We start from the raw sequence: 16,412 nt of genomic DNA on the forward strand, positions 1-16,412 counted from the left end.
ATTTGAATTTGGAAGCAAAAACAACCACTCTTGAATATATTGAATAATTGGATGTTTAGAATTATACATATATTGCCAAGAGTGCACTATAAGAATCTGAGTATATGGTAAAAGTATTACCCTGTAGAGTAGAAACAATCTTAAGAGATTTTGCTAATGCAGTTAATTCAGTTGTAAAAGAGACATTACTATTAGATAGTCTGCCAACATACACACTATTACAAGGAACTCGAGCTGAGGAAGGATATTACCAATTCGTGAAGGTAACTCCACGATTTGTTAAAGGCAACTCGAGGTTTCGATGAAATCCGAGTACAAGGTTTGACACTATTCTCCTTGGAGATTCATGCCTTGAGCTTCAATCACACACAGGATGATCGTCAGTTGCGTCATCTACCCAAGTGTCCAAAGAAACATGGGTGGAGGTTCGTACTCGTCCAGGATGATGATGATAATAATAATAATAATAAAAAAAACTTCCAGGAACTAGTATTGATGACACGGGTTACTTCTTAAGCATGTTGTACCTGAGGAGACCTGTGCACCTGGAGCGCTCATGTTGCAGGGTCCCAAAGAGACCCGCTACAGTTCCAGAGTCCAAAGATGTGGGAGAGCACCAAGAAAAATAAGGCAGAGACGACAACATTATTCTCTGTTTTGACTTCTACACAAGACCATTGCCATCCCGGGACTGTTACACCATTCCCAAGTACAAATGAGCATACACACACACACCCTGGACTCTGGTTCCCAAAGAACCTGAGCAACAGCTGCTTCATGCCCACAGACGAATCAAAATGAGCAATCAGCAACATACAGGGCAATACTACAAGTACTATTGCTAGTGAGAGAACCCCTATCCAACCCCTCCCCCTACTCGTGCTCTAAAACATCTGAAAAAACTAAAACCTTGCAAATGTCAAGAGAAATTTTCTGTATAAAAACCTTCCTTTGTAAAGAAAAAGAATAGAATTCTCCCTGAGAGAACATACGATTGCTATAGAGCAAAACACGTAAGTGAGGTGGAAAACCAGTTTAAGCTCATTGCCTTAGCAATGTTAGAACCAGTTCAACACATCATTGGTTTATAAAAGTTATATTGTTTGTGTATATAAGTATGAAGTACTATACCAAAATACTGAACATGTAAACTCAAAAGTAAAACAACAAGTTGTATACATGTATACATATACATTACAGGCAGTCCCCTGTTATTGGCGGACTCGGTTAATGGCGATCCAGTTTTATGGCACTTGTCTAGCGCCATAACATCAGTGATTTATGGCACCATAATGGGCCGAGTTTCGGTATCTGCGCCATAAGGTGCCGATAATAGACTTCTGGTGCCATAGCATACCTAACAGAGGCGCCATTAACTGAAACTTAACGCCATAAGCGCCATAAATCACTGAGTTTTGGTTGATTCGGTTTTTGCTTACCAGCACCCGGCTGAGAATGGAACCCCTGCTGATAACTGGGGATTGCCTGTACATGTATTATACTATATAAAAAGTCAAGATTCATATATGTACTGGATCAGCAACATCAAAACTATGTTAAAGCATAAAGTCAAACAGCAGGCAGAGAGGAGAATACACGTCCTTCCTCGCCAATGGCCAAATACCAAGTGGGAGTGTAATTGCTGGGCGGGAGGGACTCCCACCCGTAGTCAACAGTTAACAACATACTCCCTCACCTTGTTTAAAGTTAAATGGCCGCTTTCAGCTGCGCTGAAAGTAATTCCTATTGTAAAGGACCGACAGTTTGTATATTGTGTAGGAACAATATTTTTCAAAAACACTGTTGCCAAATCTTAACCCTCTCGTGATCTGATGACGTGCAGTGCGTCATTAAATTTTTTTCCGTAAGTGCACAGATGACGCGCCGGGCCCATCATGTAAGTTATTTTCTGGAAAAATTCACGAAAAAAAGTGTCAATCATACAAAACGTAGTTGACGCCATTGGGTCGACAGATGATGAATCTTGAAGAAAATGCAAACCAGACGCCACTAGCTTACTTAGCTACGATACAAAACGTCAACATAAGTAGGTAGGGAAATCTGAAAATTCCTCTCTGTAAAAAATTTGCATTTTTTAATAAATCATAGTTCATTAGCAAATACATTTACAGTATAGCAAAATTATTGCTTCCACGTGAAAGATCAAACATTTCTACACAATTGAGGTATAAAACAAACTCCCCAAACCTAATTATTATATTTTTCATGATTATTTTAAAAAAATATCTACAATTTTTCATTAAAATTTCACGTTCATCACATCATTTTTATAATTTCTAAGCCTAGTAAAGATGCTCTGATTGCTTTACGAAATAATTCAATCATTTGCAGACATAATAACACTAACCAGAAGCGTATATCAGTTATAGTTCGGATGTACCAGATTTTACCAAAAACTTTTCCATGCATGTGTTCTTTTCGGCCAGGGGGAAAAGTCCTGTACACCTTACACCCTTATATTTTCGGCCTGTGCGCAAGAGGGTTAAGGTCTTTCACACCATCCTGGATCTCTTCTGCAATGCCAAAAATGATCTAATCCACTTTCCCAAAAAAGACTCTAATCAAAAGAATAATAATTCCCTTACCTGGAACTCTGCAAGAAGCACAGTGATCCAGAACGTAGCTGATGGTTTCCAGTGACATATTTCCATCTAAGATGACTAAGGGAGCAACTGCCATTTCTGCTTCAAATTTCTTAACCTACAAGGAAGGGAATTGATAAATAAAGGACAGTCACTTAAGCTGTTACAAATATTTACGACTCCACACTGCAATCTACTGAATATTGAGAATATGTATTAAAAGAAACTGGTAAAAAACATGGAAAAATAAAACTTGTCAGAGCAATGATTTACTTTCTTATATGGCACATTAAATCATAATTATTACTATAAAATTAGGACTTAGCCCAATGAGTCCTACTAGACTCTTACAGAGCTGAGAGGAAATTATTAAAATAAATAAATACGCACCTAAAATGCATGTCTATATAGTGGAGTGGGATGGAATGGTAGTTAAAGGATTATAATAAATTAATGAAAAATGAAGATGATTATGTGATAAATGAGGTTGGAACTAAAAATATGAACAGAACTTATAAAAAACTGAATAACCGTAGATAAAAATAACAAAAGCAACCATATTTTACTAAAGTATAAATACAGTGGACCCCCCGTATTCGCATTCTCTGGATTCGCGGATTTCTCTCGGGAACGTTTTCCCGCATTATTCGCGGAAAATTCGCACATTCGCGGTATTTTTCTATGAGAAATATCCACAAATTCCTGTTTTTTTTTTTATCAATTTCATCATAAAATGCACTTTTTGTGATAAAACTATTAAAAAAACCAAGTATGAAAATTTTTAGTGGGTTTTTCTTGAGTTTTAACTAACAAAATAGGCTGTTTTTAGCATTTTTATAGGGGTTCCTAACATTCGCGGGTTCTAACAATTCACGGGGGGGTCTGGTACTCATCCCCGCGAATACGGGGGGGACCACTGTATGCTGAATTTTATTGATCAAATTAGTGTTTCTTAAAAATAACACTTTATATTTAACAAAAAATTATCTGATTCTGATAGTATTTGAAATGACTTATCACCTAAATATAAATTTCTTTGTTTATTAAAAATTAGGCAATCACATAGAATGTTTTAATGTTAAAATTACACTGTAAAAATTGCAACAAAAGATGTCCCCATGCAGAGTTGTCATTAAACACTCCTGGGCTAGTCTCGTACAACCTATTTGTAATCTTGCTTTTCATTTTGTACTGATGAACTCCAAAAGTTAAAATTCTGCTTAATGCATTTCAATTTATTGTTGTCTGCTTTGCTGTACCACACTTTTTGTTATTTTGTTTTTATGCATTGCTTCAATGAGTTTATATAATCTGTAGCAGGCAATTAAAAAAAATAGGAAAAAAATTATCAAATAACCTCCGAATAATTAAAGCTTATAGAAATAGTAATCTATTTTCTGTATAAATTTAACAAAATGATCTATATTACCTCTCTAATGGACCTGCCATGTATACAGGTTGATCTTCTGACTTGGTCGAAAAAAGGACATTCAACAACGATATGTTCCACAGTTAACCTACCATTGCACAAGTTGCACTGTAGGATTTGTCTTTCCTCTCCACTTTGCAACAAATACTACTTTTGTTTGATGTACATAGGGGCAATACGCAATCTGGTCAAAACGACACTTGGGTGAATTGATTATGAAATTTAGGGACAAGCCCAGGCACTGGGACCTATTTTGGTCATTCAGCGCCATATTGGAATGAAATAAATAACATAATGATTAATTAAATGTAAATGAAGGTGATGATAACCTATAGGAATGAAAACTTAAAAATCATATCTCATCTTCCCACCCCCCACCCCCAAAAAGGACAAATATTTTTTTTATAAAAAAAAGTTAATATTTTTATAACAAAATAAAAATAAAAGTATAACGGCATACAATTGATTGAATTGGGTGATAGGTAAAATTAGATATTGGTAAAATATGTCAAATTTTATATGTACATAGTATATGTATATCAATCTCTTAAGAATTTTACAAGGTTATTGACATCAACATCATCTCCCATATATTGGACAAGACACCAGAATATGCTGTGTCAATTGGGAATGACCAATATGGAGTCTCATTAAGACAATTTCAGTCCTCCTATCTCTATGAAAGGAAGACTGCCAAAAATTCATATCAGGCCTATTTGCCTTCAGTTTCTTATCTATGGCAAGGTTTGAGGATCATCACTCCAGCCATTTGTGGCGTATACAGCTTCGGATAGGAGACTTCAAGTCAATATATGGAACTTGATGGATTTCCAATGATCTCTAATAACATACCCTTTTGCTCCTCTCAGAACGAAATAGATTTGTGATTGCAAGAAATTCAAAAAAGCCACTCATGAGCTTGGAGATTCAAAGGATGGGATGAATTGCAACTATTTACTTTCCAAAACACTTCTAGAATCTGAATATACATTTGTTCCTACACAATATAAAAACCTTACGTCCTTTACTAAGGATAGATTGCAGTTCAGCTGAAACTACCGGCTAATCCATTCTTTTATATACGTACCGAGGTAGTTAACTACCGGGCCAGAAGTTACCTGCCCGGTGGTGGAGAAGCACAGCCTCCCCACCGGCTCACTGAGTAGTCACTGTGATTACAGCCAGCAGCGAGGGAAGACACCTCTCTTTTGCTCTCGCTGTCTTGTTGGAATTATTCATAACATTCTTTCTCTCTTTCTAGATAAATGTGAGTATGTCTGACGAAATAGTTATGCGTTCCTACCCTGGTGTCCCAGACCGTAGGTGTGGGACTTTCATGAGCAGGATTAACAGAGACCCTCACTCTCTTTGTCCTTCTTGCAGAGGCCATTCCTATACATTGGAATCCCCGTGAGGAATGTCATGCCTGGTTGCCTGCCGTGGGTTGAGCATCGCCGGCGGCGAAGTAAGAAGAAGAACAGGGATTCTTCGCCTTCGAGTTCTTCGAAAACCAAACGACCCAGGCCTTCTGCTTCCTCGTTGGGGTCTCTTCCTTTGGGACCTTCGGTATCTCACTCCTCTGGGAGTGAGGCGCATAAGAGTGACGATTTAACTCCTGGCCAGCCTTTGAAAGGGCGAGACCTGCCTGTTTCCCCTGGTGAAACAGGAAGGCCTGGCCCTTCTAAGGATGAGCCTTGTTTTTCAGTGCATGGTGACGACGCCCTTTGTGTTTTGTGGCCTTCGTTAGGACTTACTGGCCTGCCGTCGAAGGAGAGACTTTTGTTGGCACTCTCCTCTGGGGCTGTGTCTCCCTCCTTAGTCTCTTCGGAGAAGTCAGCCTCATCCTCCCATGCTGCTAAGGAAGACACCCTTCCCTCTGCGTCGCAGCCCCCAGAGCCCTCCCCTGCGAAGGCTCTTTTCGAAGCTGACCAGGTCCGTCCTCCTGTCTGCCCGCCTTCAGGGATGCAGGCCCTGCAGCTTCGCCTTGAGCCTGGACGAGGTCCTCGGATTCTTCCTGACACGCCTTCTTCGAGAGCCAGCAGTGACTCTCAGAGAAGTAGTAGAGACTCCTCTCGGAGACGTGCTGACGCGCGCTCTCCTTCGAGACCTGCCAGACCTTCACTTGTAAGCTCCTCGTCTTTACGCGATGCTACGGCACGCACAAAGGAGCCTTCGTTGGATTTACTCTCCTCCTCAATGCACGATGCTACAGCACGCGCACAAGAGGCTTCACTAATTGTATGCTCCCCTGCAGTGTGTGATGCTTTGGCAAGCGCACGGGAGCCTTCATTGGAGAGAGGTCGCAGAGACACTGTCTCTCCCTCTCGGGGTCAATGCCCCAACGCACGCCCCCCCTTCTACACCTGTGTGTGTGGCTATACATCAAGAACACCTTCCTGATGTGCGCCATTCATCCGCGTGCCATGTTACTCCTGTACAGCACGCATGATTATGCATGCTTCCTCTAGACAGCGCTCACCTGTAAATAGCATTACCCAACGCTCTGCTTCACCTCTGCCTCAACAACAGCATAAGCGCTCACCAATAACGCCATTGCTCGTGCGCGCCAACGGGCGTCACCAGAGCATTTTTCTAAACACTCCCGCAGGCGCTCTCGGTCTCCAGTATCACGCCCCAGACGTGCTCCTTCTTCAGAGTGCTCTTCATCTACATGTGCTACAAGACACGCTTTTTCACGTGTAGAGTGTCAACGCTCGCCAGCACATTCTAACATGCGCCAATATGCGCCCCATTCGCCTACACGTGCTTAGGCACATTCAGAACCTGTGCGCACACGCACTGACACATGCTCTTGCTCCTCCAGATACACACACACCTATAGAACCTTCTTCCTCTGTCTTTTTCAGTGTTTTGGCACAAAAAGCGGAGACGTCTGAGTCGGAGTACCCGTCCTTAGAATTTCCATCATCTGCTCCTCCTCCAGAGGTCCCATCTCCACCTCGGGATCCTTGTAAAGCTGCAACCCAGCCTTCCCGAAGGCAGCCATATAGGCTTACTCTGTTAATCAAGAGGTCATTGATCCCCGACTCTTCCTCGAGAACGAGGCCGCAAGTGGGCCCCTTCTCCTTCAAATGACCTTCCAGCTCCTCTTCCTATTCGTCTTGGGAATTTGGGAGAGCAGTTAAGGAGGTTCACCATCCCCAAGCTGCCACGAGTGCTCACCGCCAGACGAGAGGCGCTCTGGAAGCAAAGGCATCCTGTGACTCCTTCTCACCAGTCCAGGCCTCCATCCTCTCGAGGTTCTTTATCTCCAAGGGCTCGTTCCCTTGTAGAAAAGTATCACATCTCGCCCATTGAATTCGAACCCAGCTGGATGTAAACGAGGTGATTGGAGACTTCAGGAGAGCGACCCAGGATTCTTTGCTGCACCACACAGCATCCTTCCATCGGTCCCAACCTCCTGCTGTTTCTGCTCAACATCGCCCTGGCTCTCCATCTAGGAGGGCTTCTCACCCTCCTGCCAGGGCTGATCCCTGTCCCACTGCCTACACCAATCAGTGGCCAAGAGGTCAGCAGCCCTTTTCGATCAGAGGTGGTCGAGAGCAAGGCAAACGTGGCAAAAGGAAGAGAGTCTGCCGTGACCAGTGAGGAGGGCACTCCCCCCCAAACTCACCCACCAGTGGGGGGATGCCTGCAAGCCAGATGGATGAGGTGGCAATACCACGAGGCAGAGGATTGGACGCTGACAGTCATCCGACATGGGTATCGCATCCCGTTCATCAACTCTCACCCTCCTCTGATTCGACCCCTGAAGGTATCATCATCCTATCGTCAGGGATCAACGAAGGATCTCGCCCTTCAGGCGGAAGTCCAGGATATGCTGGGGAAGGACACTCTCGAGGAGGTCCTCGACGAGTCTCTAGGCTTCTTCAGTCGACTCTTTCTTGTAAAGAAGGCGTCTGTAGGCTGGAGACCACTCATCGACCTCTCTGCCCTGAACGAATTTGATCAGCAAACCCCATTCAGGATGGAGACCCCAAGCACGGTCAGACAGGCCATTTGTCCTCTGGACTACATGGTGACAATCGATCTAAAAGACACATATTTCCAGATCCCAATCGATTCATTGTCCAGGAAGTATCTTCATCTTGTAGTGGACAGCATTCCAATTCAAGGTCCTATGTTTTGTTCTCTCCACAGCTCCGCAAGTCTTCACTTGGGTGTTCATCCTAGTGTCGACACGGGCTCATCACCAGGGTATTCATCTATTGCATTACCTAGACGATTAGCTAATACTGGCGCCCTCGGTGGAACTTCTTTGTCTCCATCAAGACAGGGTTTTAGCATTTGGTCACGATCTGGGGATCATGGTGTACCGCAAGAAGGCCTCTCTAGAGCCTTCTCAACAACTGGTGTATCTTGACACCATTGCAGGGAAAACCTATCCGACACTGGAAAGACTGGCACACTTCCAAAGTGTCGCTCTGCCCTTCCTTCGACAGTCCCAGTTGCCAGCACATCAGTGGCAACAGTTGCTGGGACATCTAGCCTTGCTGGAACACCTTGTTCCAAATGGGCGGATGCACCTTCGATCTTTTCAGTGGGGTCTGAAGAATCATTGGTTGCAAAGTTAGGATTCTCCTCACGATCTAGTCCCAGTGGAGGAGAACATGCGCTCCGATCTCAAGTGGTGGCTGGACGATGTGAACCTGCTAAGGGGCTCCCTCTCCAGTCTTGTCCATCCGATCTGCTCTGTTCACGGACGCATCCAAGGAAGGATGGGGGGCACACCTACTGCAACACCTGGCTTCAGTCAAGGCGGTACTGTGTCTCTTCAGCTATGCCAACTAGCTGTGCAAATTGATGAATGGGCAGCTCTCAACTCGGTAGGGTTGATAGCTCGGTTCATTCCAGGCAAACGGAACATCGTGGTAGACAATCTGAGCAGGAAGACACAGATCGTTGGGTCCGAATGGTCTTTGGCTCCTCGGATAGTGAAGAAAGTCTTGACTTTGTGGGGTTCCCTGACGATAGACCTTTTCGCTACCTCTCTGAATTGGAAGCTGCCGTTTACTGCTCTCCAGTTCCAGCACCACTGGGACGGTCTCGACATCTATGCTTTTCCACCATTTTGCCTGATCAGGCAGGTGTTCAATCGTGTGTGATCCACACCTTCCCTGCCCATGACGCTAGTAGCGCTGAAATGGCCCTGCATAGAATGGTACCCGGACCTTCTACTTCTGCTGATAGAGACTCCAAGAGTGCTTCCACCACTCCCTGACCTCCTATGGCAACCAAACCACATGTGAGGATCTTCCACACCGCGGTAAGCTTCTTACATCTTCAAGCATGGAGGTTATCCAGCAGCTCCTCACAGCGAAAGGCTTTTTGTGAGTGGCTGCAACAGCAATGTCCGGAAACCTCAGAAAGTCTTCAACGTCTGTCTATCAGACCAAGTGAGCCATCTTCTGTGGTTGGTGCCATCAGAGAGGTTGTTCTCCTCTCGAAGCCTCTATCCCCTGGATTGCCGACTTCTTGCTCTACCTCCAGAGAGAGAAGCTCCCTTCAGTCTAGGCGATAAAAGGCTATCGCTCAGCGTAGAGACAAGTTCTCAGACTGAAGAAAATTGATCTCTCTTCCTCGGAGGAACTCTCTATGCTTAAACGAAGCTTTGAACAGGGTTGCATTCTGGTATTGGCGAAGCCTCCTCCCTGGGATATAGTTGCTGTCCTCAGGTCTTTGAAGAGAGCTTCTTACAATCTGTTGTCCCTGGTATTTGATAGAGATCTCACCCTGAAAACAGTTTTTCTTCTCTCCCCTGCTTCCTCCAAGTGAGTCGGCGAGCTTCATGGCCTAGCTTATACTGTCGCTCATACTGAGCGCTGGACGAATTCCTGCTTCAGCTTCATCCCTGAGTTTGTTGCAAAAACCCAGAATCCGGCCCAGGTTGATTCTCGGTTCTCTTTGTTCCAAGTTGTGAGCCTGAGCACGGTAACCGAAGACCCAGATGAGCTACTTCTCTGTCCTCTGAGAGCATTGAAGCACTATCTGCAACGGACCAGCTCTACTCGACCAATCTTACAACATCTCTTTATGAGTACTGGCCCGTCAAAGAAGAGGGTTACGAGGAATACCATTTCACATTGGATTCAAGAGGTGATTTGTCATACCCTCTCCCCTCCCTCTTCTCCACTTGCTGGTACCAGTCGAGTGAAGGCTCATGATGCGCATGGAATGAGCACATCTCTTGCCTTCAAGAAGAACCTCTCCGTGACCCAGGTGATGGAAGCTGGCAAATGGTCTGGCCCTTCCACCTACACCAGGTTCTACCTTAAGAGACTGTACCCACAGCAACCTCGACACAACTGACCTTGGTCCTGTGGTAGCCGCTCAGCAAGTTCTTTAGCTGCCTCCGTGCCCTCAGAGGTTGGAAGTATCGAATCGAGGATCAAGGTTCCATGTCAGGCTGGGGGTGTATGTGAGAGTATGACTGGCCTATTTTCTTTTCACCTTTCCCCCTTACTTGGGGCGACAGCATCGAAACCCATTTTCCGGCACTGATTTCAATACTGGTAAGCATTCCATGTCTGATGAGTAGTTTTTCTGTAGACACACACAAGTCAGTCTCCACACTCCTTTCCGAGGGGGTGTGCTGCAAATCCAACAAATCCGTTATGATTATATAGTCGGGTTTTGGTTGCCAGAGAGAGTTCTACGCTCACTGCCTTTGATACCCAGGCCGTCAGCCATCAGGTCACATTTACCACGGCTCATGGGGTGAAGGATCCATGACCCCGAGCTATAAGCCCGGGTCCTGGCATCCCGGGTTCCATTCTCAGCCAGGGAGACAGGATTTCCATCCCTACCTTAGGATGTCTCCTTAGTGAAGGACGGCAGGTTTGTATATGGTGTAGGAACAAATGACATTTTTGAAAGTAAAATGTATTTTTCCTTTACTTGTATGGTCCCACCAAACACCCACCCCCTTGATTCAGGGGTCATCATTGAAGTCCTAGCTGTAATCAAAGTGACTACTCAGTGAGCTGGTGGGGAGGCGGTGCTTCCCCACCACCAGGCAGGTAACTACCAGCCCAGTAGTTAACTACCTCGGTATATAAAAGAATGTATTAGCCGGTAGTTTCAACTGAGCTGCAATCTATCCTTAGAAAACGACTCCAGGTTTGTATGGTTAGGGAAAAATACATTTTACTTTCAAAAATATCATATTACAAAATTTCTTTATCTCGGTTGCGATAAACAACAGCTAATGCTCTGTTAATGGCAGAAAGTTCTGCTGTATATACTGAAGCCAAGTGAAGTAGCTTTGCAGCCTCTTGAGAATCTTCCGTAATTACGGCTATCCCAACTCATTCTCTTGATTTAGAACCATCTGTATAAATCTTACATGCACCATCATGGGTTACATCATCTTCTAAAAATAAATTCTTTGCCATTTCATCAGTAGGTTCTTCTTAACCATTGTTTAGTTACAAACTTTTGCTTTCGGGAAAAAGCCATGGGGAGAATCTAGAGACCACTAACTGAGAAATATTCTGATTTTTTAACATGTCATTATTTATTCTTGATGTATCCTTACTTGGAAAGGAACAGATGATCTTGGTTTTGATTGGCTGTTGTCAAGTTGGTGAGTGACCTTACTGGAAAGATTTTCAGAACTGCTTTTAATGCACATTAAGTAACGCAGAGCCAGTTCCTCCTGTCATAAATCAAGTGGCAGTTGATGGGTATCTACTTAGGACTCTCGACGGGATGTTCAGAATGCACTAAGACAAATTCGTAATCCCATGTTATGGACAATATTGAGGTCATTAAGTTTACTTTTACATGCTGAAGAATAAATCTGACACCCATAATTAGTTTTGATCTACACAGTGCATCATTAAATCTTAAGAAACATTTCTTGTCAGCTCCTCACTCATATCCAGAGACTACTTCCTAAAGATGAAAAGATGCTTTTATTTTACATTTAACGTTATCAATATGTTTGGTTCGAGTGAGTTTTTAATCAAACGTCATTCCCCAAAATTTGACATCAACAGCATAAGGTAATAGATCCCTCAAGTTTTAAATTAGGTAGTACATATAACCTCTTGATATCAGCTTCTAGAAAAAGAAGATAGATATGGTGATGGGGGGCGGGGGGCTCTTGAAACATCACAATTTTTGAAAGTAAATTGTATTTTTCCTATCTATACAAACCTGAGGTCCTTTACATAAGGAATTACTTTCAGTGCCAGCTGGAACTCAGTTGTAAGATTCTATAACAAAGTAGTTAGGCAGTAACTGCTTGTCAGATAGTCGGGAATCCCACCAAACTGAACGTAAACATTCCACTTTGCTTTAGGCCCAGGAACAGATTGAGTGGTGGCATGGGGTGGGCCTATATGTAAAGGACCTCAGGTTTGTATAGTTAGGAAAAATACAATTTACTTTCAAAAATTGTGATTTGTTCCTATACGTTATCCAAACCATCAGTATTTTACATAAGGAAGACTCACTGATTGGTGGGAGGAATCTGAGTCTTGTGAACAGACTGGTGTTCACCCAACCAAGGTTCCCTCCCTGGTCGTAAGAGCAAGGGGTGATCCTTGCCTCTGTCCAAATGATCGGAGTGAGATCACTGCAAGACCAATGGGCAGACCTCTGGACCAATTCATAAGAGGGAGGCATGCATACCTCTTATGAATAACAAATAAGAACTTATAGCTGTAACTAAGAGGCATTGGGTTTGTCTCTTACTGCTCTTCACTAACCCCCTTGTTAGGGAAGGGACGGATATCTGTTTCTATCCCTAATGAAAGGGAAAGAATGAAGCTCAGTCACATAGCTTACCTGCATCATCGCCCTCTCAAGCATGTGACGACCAACACTCTCTGCCTGCAGGAAGAGAGAAGGGAAGAGAAGCCAATTACAATCTCATTCACTCTCCATTCATACGGTTACCACAAGGACGAGATGCAACCTTGTTCCGTTAGAGGTGTTGGGTAAGCTACACAACTCGTTGAGCAGCCACCACGGGTCCCAAGGAAAAAGTATCCAAGGACTTGTGGGCAATATCCTGAAGGTAGAAGGAGGTGAAAGTGGTCTGGTTGGATCACACCCCTGCCTTCAGCACCTGTACAACTGACAAGAAGTATGAAGCTGGTATGCGATTGAGTGTGATCGCCAAGGAATACGGCCAAAATCCGTCGACAATAGGCACCATCCTTAAGCAGAAGGATGTCATCAAAGCAACTACACCTTCCAAGGGCTTCACTATTTTGTCCAGCAAGAGGCCCATGTACACGATGAAATGGAAAGGCTTCTTTTGTCTGGATAAAAGACAAAGAAATTGCTGGCAATACATTAACGGAGACGGCAATCTGCCACAAGGCCAGCGCTATTTTCGGCGATTTGATTGCCCAGGCCGAAGACGATGGAGGAGAAGGGACATCAACGCCAACCCCAGACTTCAAGGCTTCGCATGGGTGGTTCGAGAAATTCCGTAAACGGACTGGCATCCATTTGGTGGTGCAGCATGGGGAGGCGGCCAGCTTGGACACGAAAGCGGCTGAAGCCTTTTAAAAAGACGTTCGACAATCTGATGATCAAGGAAGGCTACAGTTCTCAGCAAGTCTTCAACTGTGATAGACTGGCCTTTTTTGGAAAAAAATGCCTCGTCGGACGTACATCACGCAGGAAAAGAAGCTACCCAGCATAAGCCTATGAAAGACAGGCTTAAGCTCGCACTTTGTTCCAACGCCAGTGGGGATTGCGAAGGTGAAGCCCCTACTTGGTCTAATCATTCTGAGACTCCTTGAGCCTTCAGGCCGACAAAATGCTTAAGAAGAAACTTCCAGTGATGTGGAGGGCTAATGCGAAAGCCTGGGTAGCGAGGCTTTTGTTCACCGAGTGGGTAAATCTGTGTTTCGGCCCGACAGTGAAGGAATTCTTGGAAGAGAAGCGCCTCCCTCTAAAATGCTTGCTGGTGTTGGACAATGCCCCTGCTCACCCTCCTGGCCTCGAGGAAGATATCCTAGTGGAGTATTCCTTCATCAAGGTTCTTTATCTTCCGCCTAACACCACCCCTCTCCTCCAGCCCATGGACCAGCAAGTGATATCGAACTTCAAGAAGCTGTATACGAAACATCTTTTCAAGAGATGTTTCGACATCACCGATACCACAAACCTCACCTTGCGTGAATTTTGGAAGGAGCATTTCGATATCATAATATGCATCCAACTCATCGACCAAGCTTGGCAGGAGGTTTCGAGGTGAACCTTAAATTCCTCGTGGAGGAAACTCTGGCCTGATCCCGTATCCGCCCGAGACTTTGAGGGATTCGACGTGGGCGAAGCTCGTACTGCAGATTCAGAAACAGTTGACGATCCTGAAACTGTTTCGCAACCTGATCTTGACGAGATTGTTGCACTCGGCAAGTCCATAGGGCTGGCCGTCAACAAGGACGACATCAACGACCTTCTCGAGGAGCACCAAGAGGAGCTTACGACGGATGACCTGAAGGAGTTGGAGGCCATGCAACATAACGTCGTTCAAGAGGAGTTCTCTAGCAGCGGCGAGGAGGAGGACGACGACTCTATGATAACGGCAGAAATTAAGGATGCTCTAGCTGTTTTTCATAAGGTGCAATCATTCGTAGAAAAGACACCCCAAAACGACTCACACAGGTCGTATGCTTGCACAGTTTGATGACGTTTGCCTGAGTCGTTTCAGGAACATTGTCAAAAGTAGGCAGAAGCAATCTTCCTTGGATAGTTATTTTTTAAAGAGGCCTTTAGTAAGAGTAGTAAGCAAAAAGGAAGAACCAAGTGATACTATAAAACAGAAAGTTGAAAGTGGTGAAGTTAAAAAGAAAAAAAAGAAGAAAAAAAGTAAAGTATAAAAAAGTAAAAAAAAATGTAAAAATAAGAAATAAAAATTTTTCTTTTTTTATTTAAGTATTTTGTAAAGTTAAGTGTTACAGTTTGGTTAATGTGTTTCGTAAAATTTAGTTTATGTTTTCATTACATTTTTTTATGTGTTTCGTAAAGTTAATTGTACGTACGTATCTGCCGTTTGTCCTCCTCCTCTGTCGCCACTTTCGGAGATAGCCTCACTCGAAAGGTAAGCTTCCCACATTTTACTACATACGTACATATGTCATACAGTATTTCTTGTATATCATGTACACTAATACACTTTATTTACAGGTATATTAGCAGTACGTATTAAGTTAGGTATTGAATGGTCCAAATTGTTGTAGTATTTCATTGTTTATAGGTCAATTTAGCTTTATTATGAAATTTACTGGGGTGTTTTTGGAGGGCTTGGAGCGAATTAGCCATTTTACATGTAAATGCGGTCCGTAAGATACAAAAAAGCTCATGATACGAAGGCCGCCTCGTATCAGATTAATTTCGTATCTCGAGGTACCACTGTATTTGAAAATACGCATCCTTCAGGTCCACCGAAAGCATGAAATCGTTCTCCCTGATAGAATTGAGCACAGAACATGCCGTTTCCATCGTGAACCGAGTCTGGCGAACGAATCAGTTCACTGGTCTCCAGCCCCCGTAGACTTCTCCACCAGGAAGAGTCGGTTGTAGAACCCCGGTGACAGATCTCGCTCCATTTCTACAGCTCCCTTGCTCAGCATCGTCTCCACTTCTTCCTTGAGTGCTATGTCCCTGGCAGAATCAAGAATGTATGCAGATGGACCGGGTGGGAAGTGAGGGGTGGCCTCGACTCGAAAAGGAGAAGATATCCCACCCGAAGGACATCTACTACCTAGGTCTCGGGCTCTGTTTAGCACTGCCATGTTGGCCAATGGCTAGCCAGGCACCCCCAACTTTTGGCAGCAGGCGAGGGGGAACACCGTCCCTAGTGTTTCCCCTTACGCTTACCCCCGTTCCCACGAGAGGAGGAGGGCTAAAAGGGGGGCTGACACACCTCTCAAAGCGAAGGAGGAAGGCTTGGTCTTTCCATGCATGCCCTTCAACGGTACAGAAGTCTTGGGGGCAGAGGAAGAGCTAGCTAAGCTACAAGGCTTAGCTGCAGTTGAACGAGACTGCCCAGTTGTCTTCATAACTGCCTGGTGTACCAAACGGTCACTGTCTTCAGCTCTCCGTTTCTCCACCACAGCATCCACAATCTCTCTAGGGAAGAGAGAGGAGGAACCCAGCAAAGGTCCATTCCTAAGACGAAATGCCAACTCGTGACCAGCCAGCCTGGTTACCTAATTCAGGACAGTGTCCCTCCTCCTCAGCACCAGGTTGGCCCACAGGTTAGCAGTCTGGTGGGCCAGGCAGGAGATAGCCCTACCTCCAGACTGACAGAGTCTCCCAAAAGCTGAGTCTCCGGGAGCTACAGATCACGAAGAAGCTGCGACCCTGGATACTGTGAGGGACTACAGATCCAG

General features: G+C 44.4%; 1 protein-coding gene across 7 annotated transcripts in view; it reads right to left on the reverse strand.

The window, feature by feature from the left end:
* The window catches only part of LOC135219934 (uncharacterized), a 276,412-nt gene that overhangs the window by 92,392 nt on the left and 167,608 nt on the right, over window positions 1-16,412 (reverse strand). For all 7 annotated transcript variants that reach the window (XM_064257162.1, XM_064257159.1, XM_064257166.1 and 4 more), the window contains exon 2: window positions 2,607-2,721. In XM_064257162.1, coding sequence (XP_064113232.1) covers window positions 2,607-2,721 — 115 coding nt within the window. The remainder of the gene's footprint in view (window positions 1-2,606; window positions 2,722-16,412) is intronic.

Source organism: Macrobrachium nipponense, chromosome 1, assembly GCF_015104395.2.
Source record: "Macrobrachium nipponense isolate FS-2020 chromosome 1, ASM1510439v2, whole genome shotgun sequence".
Classification (NCBI taxonomy): Eukaryota; Metazoa; Arthropoda; class Malacostraca; order Decapoda; family Palaemonidae; genus Macrobrachium; species Macrobrachium nipponense.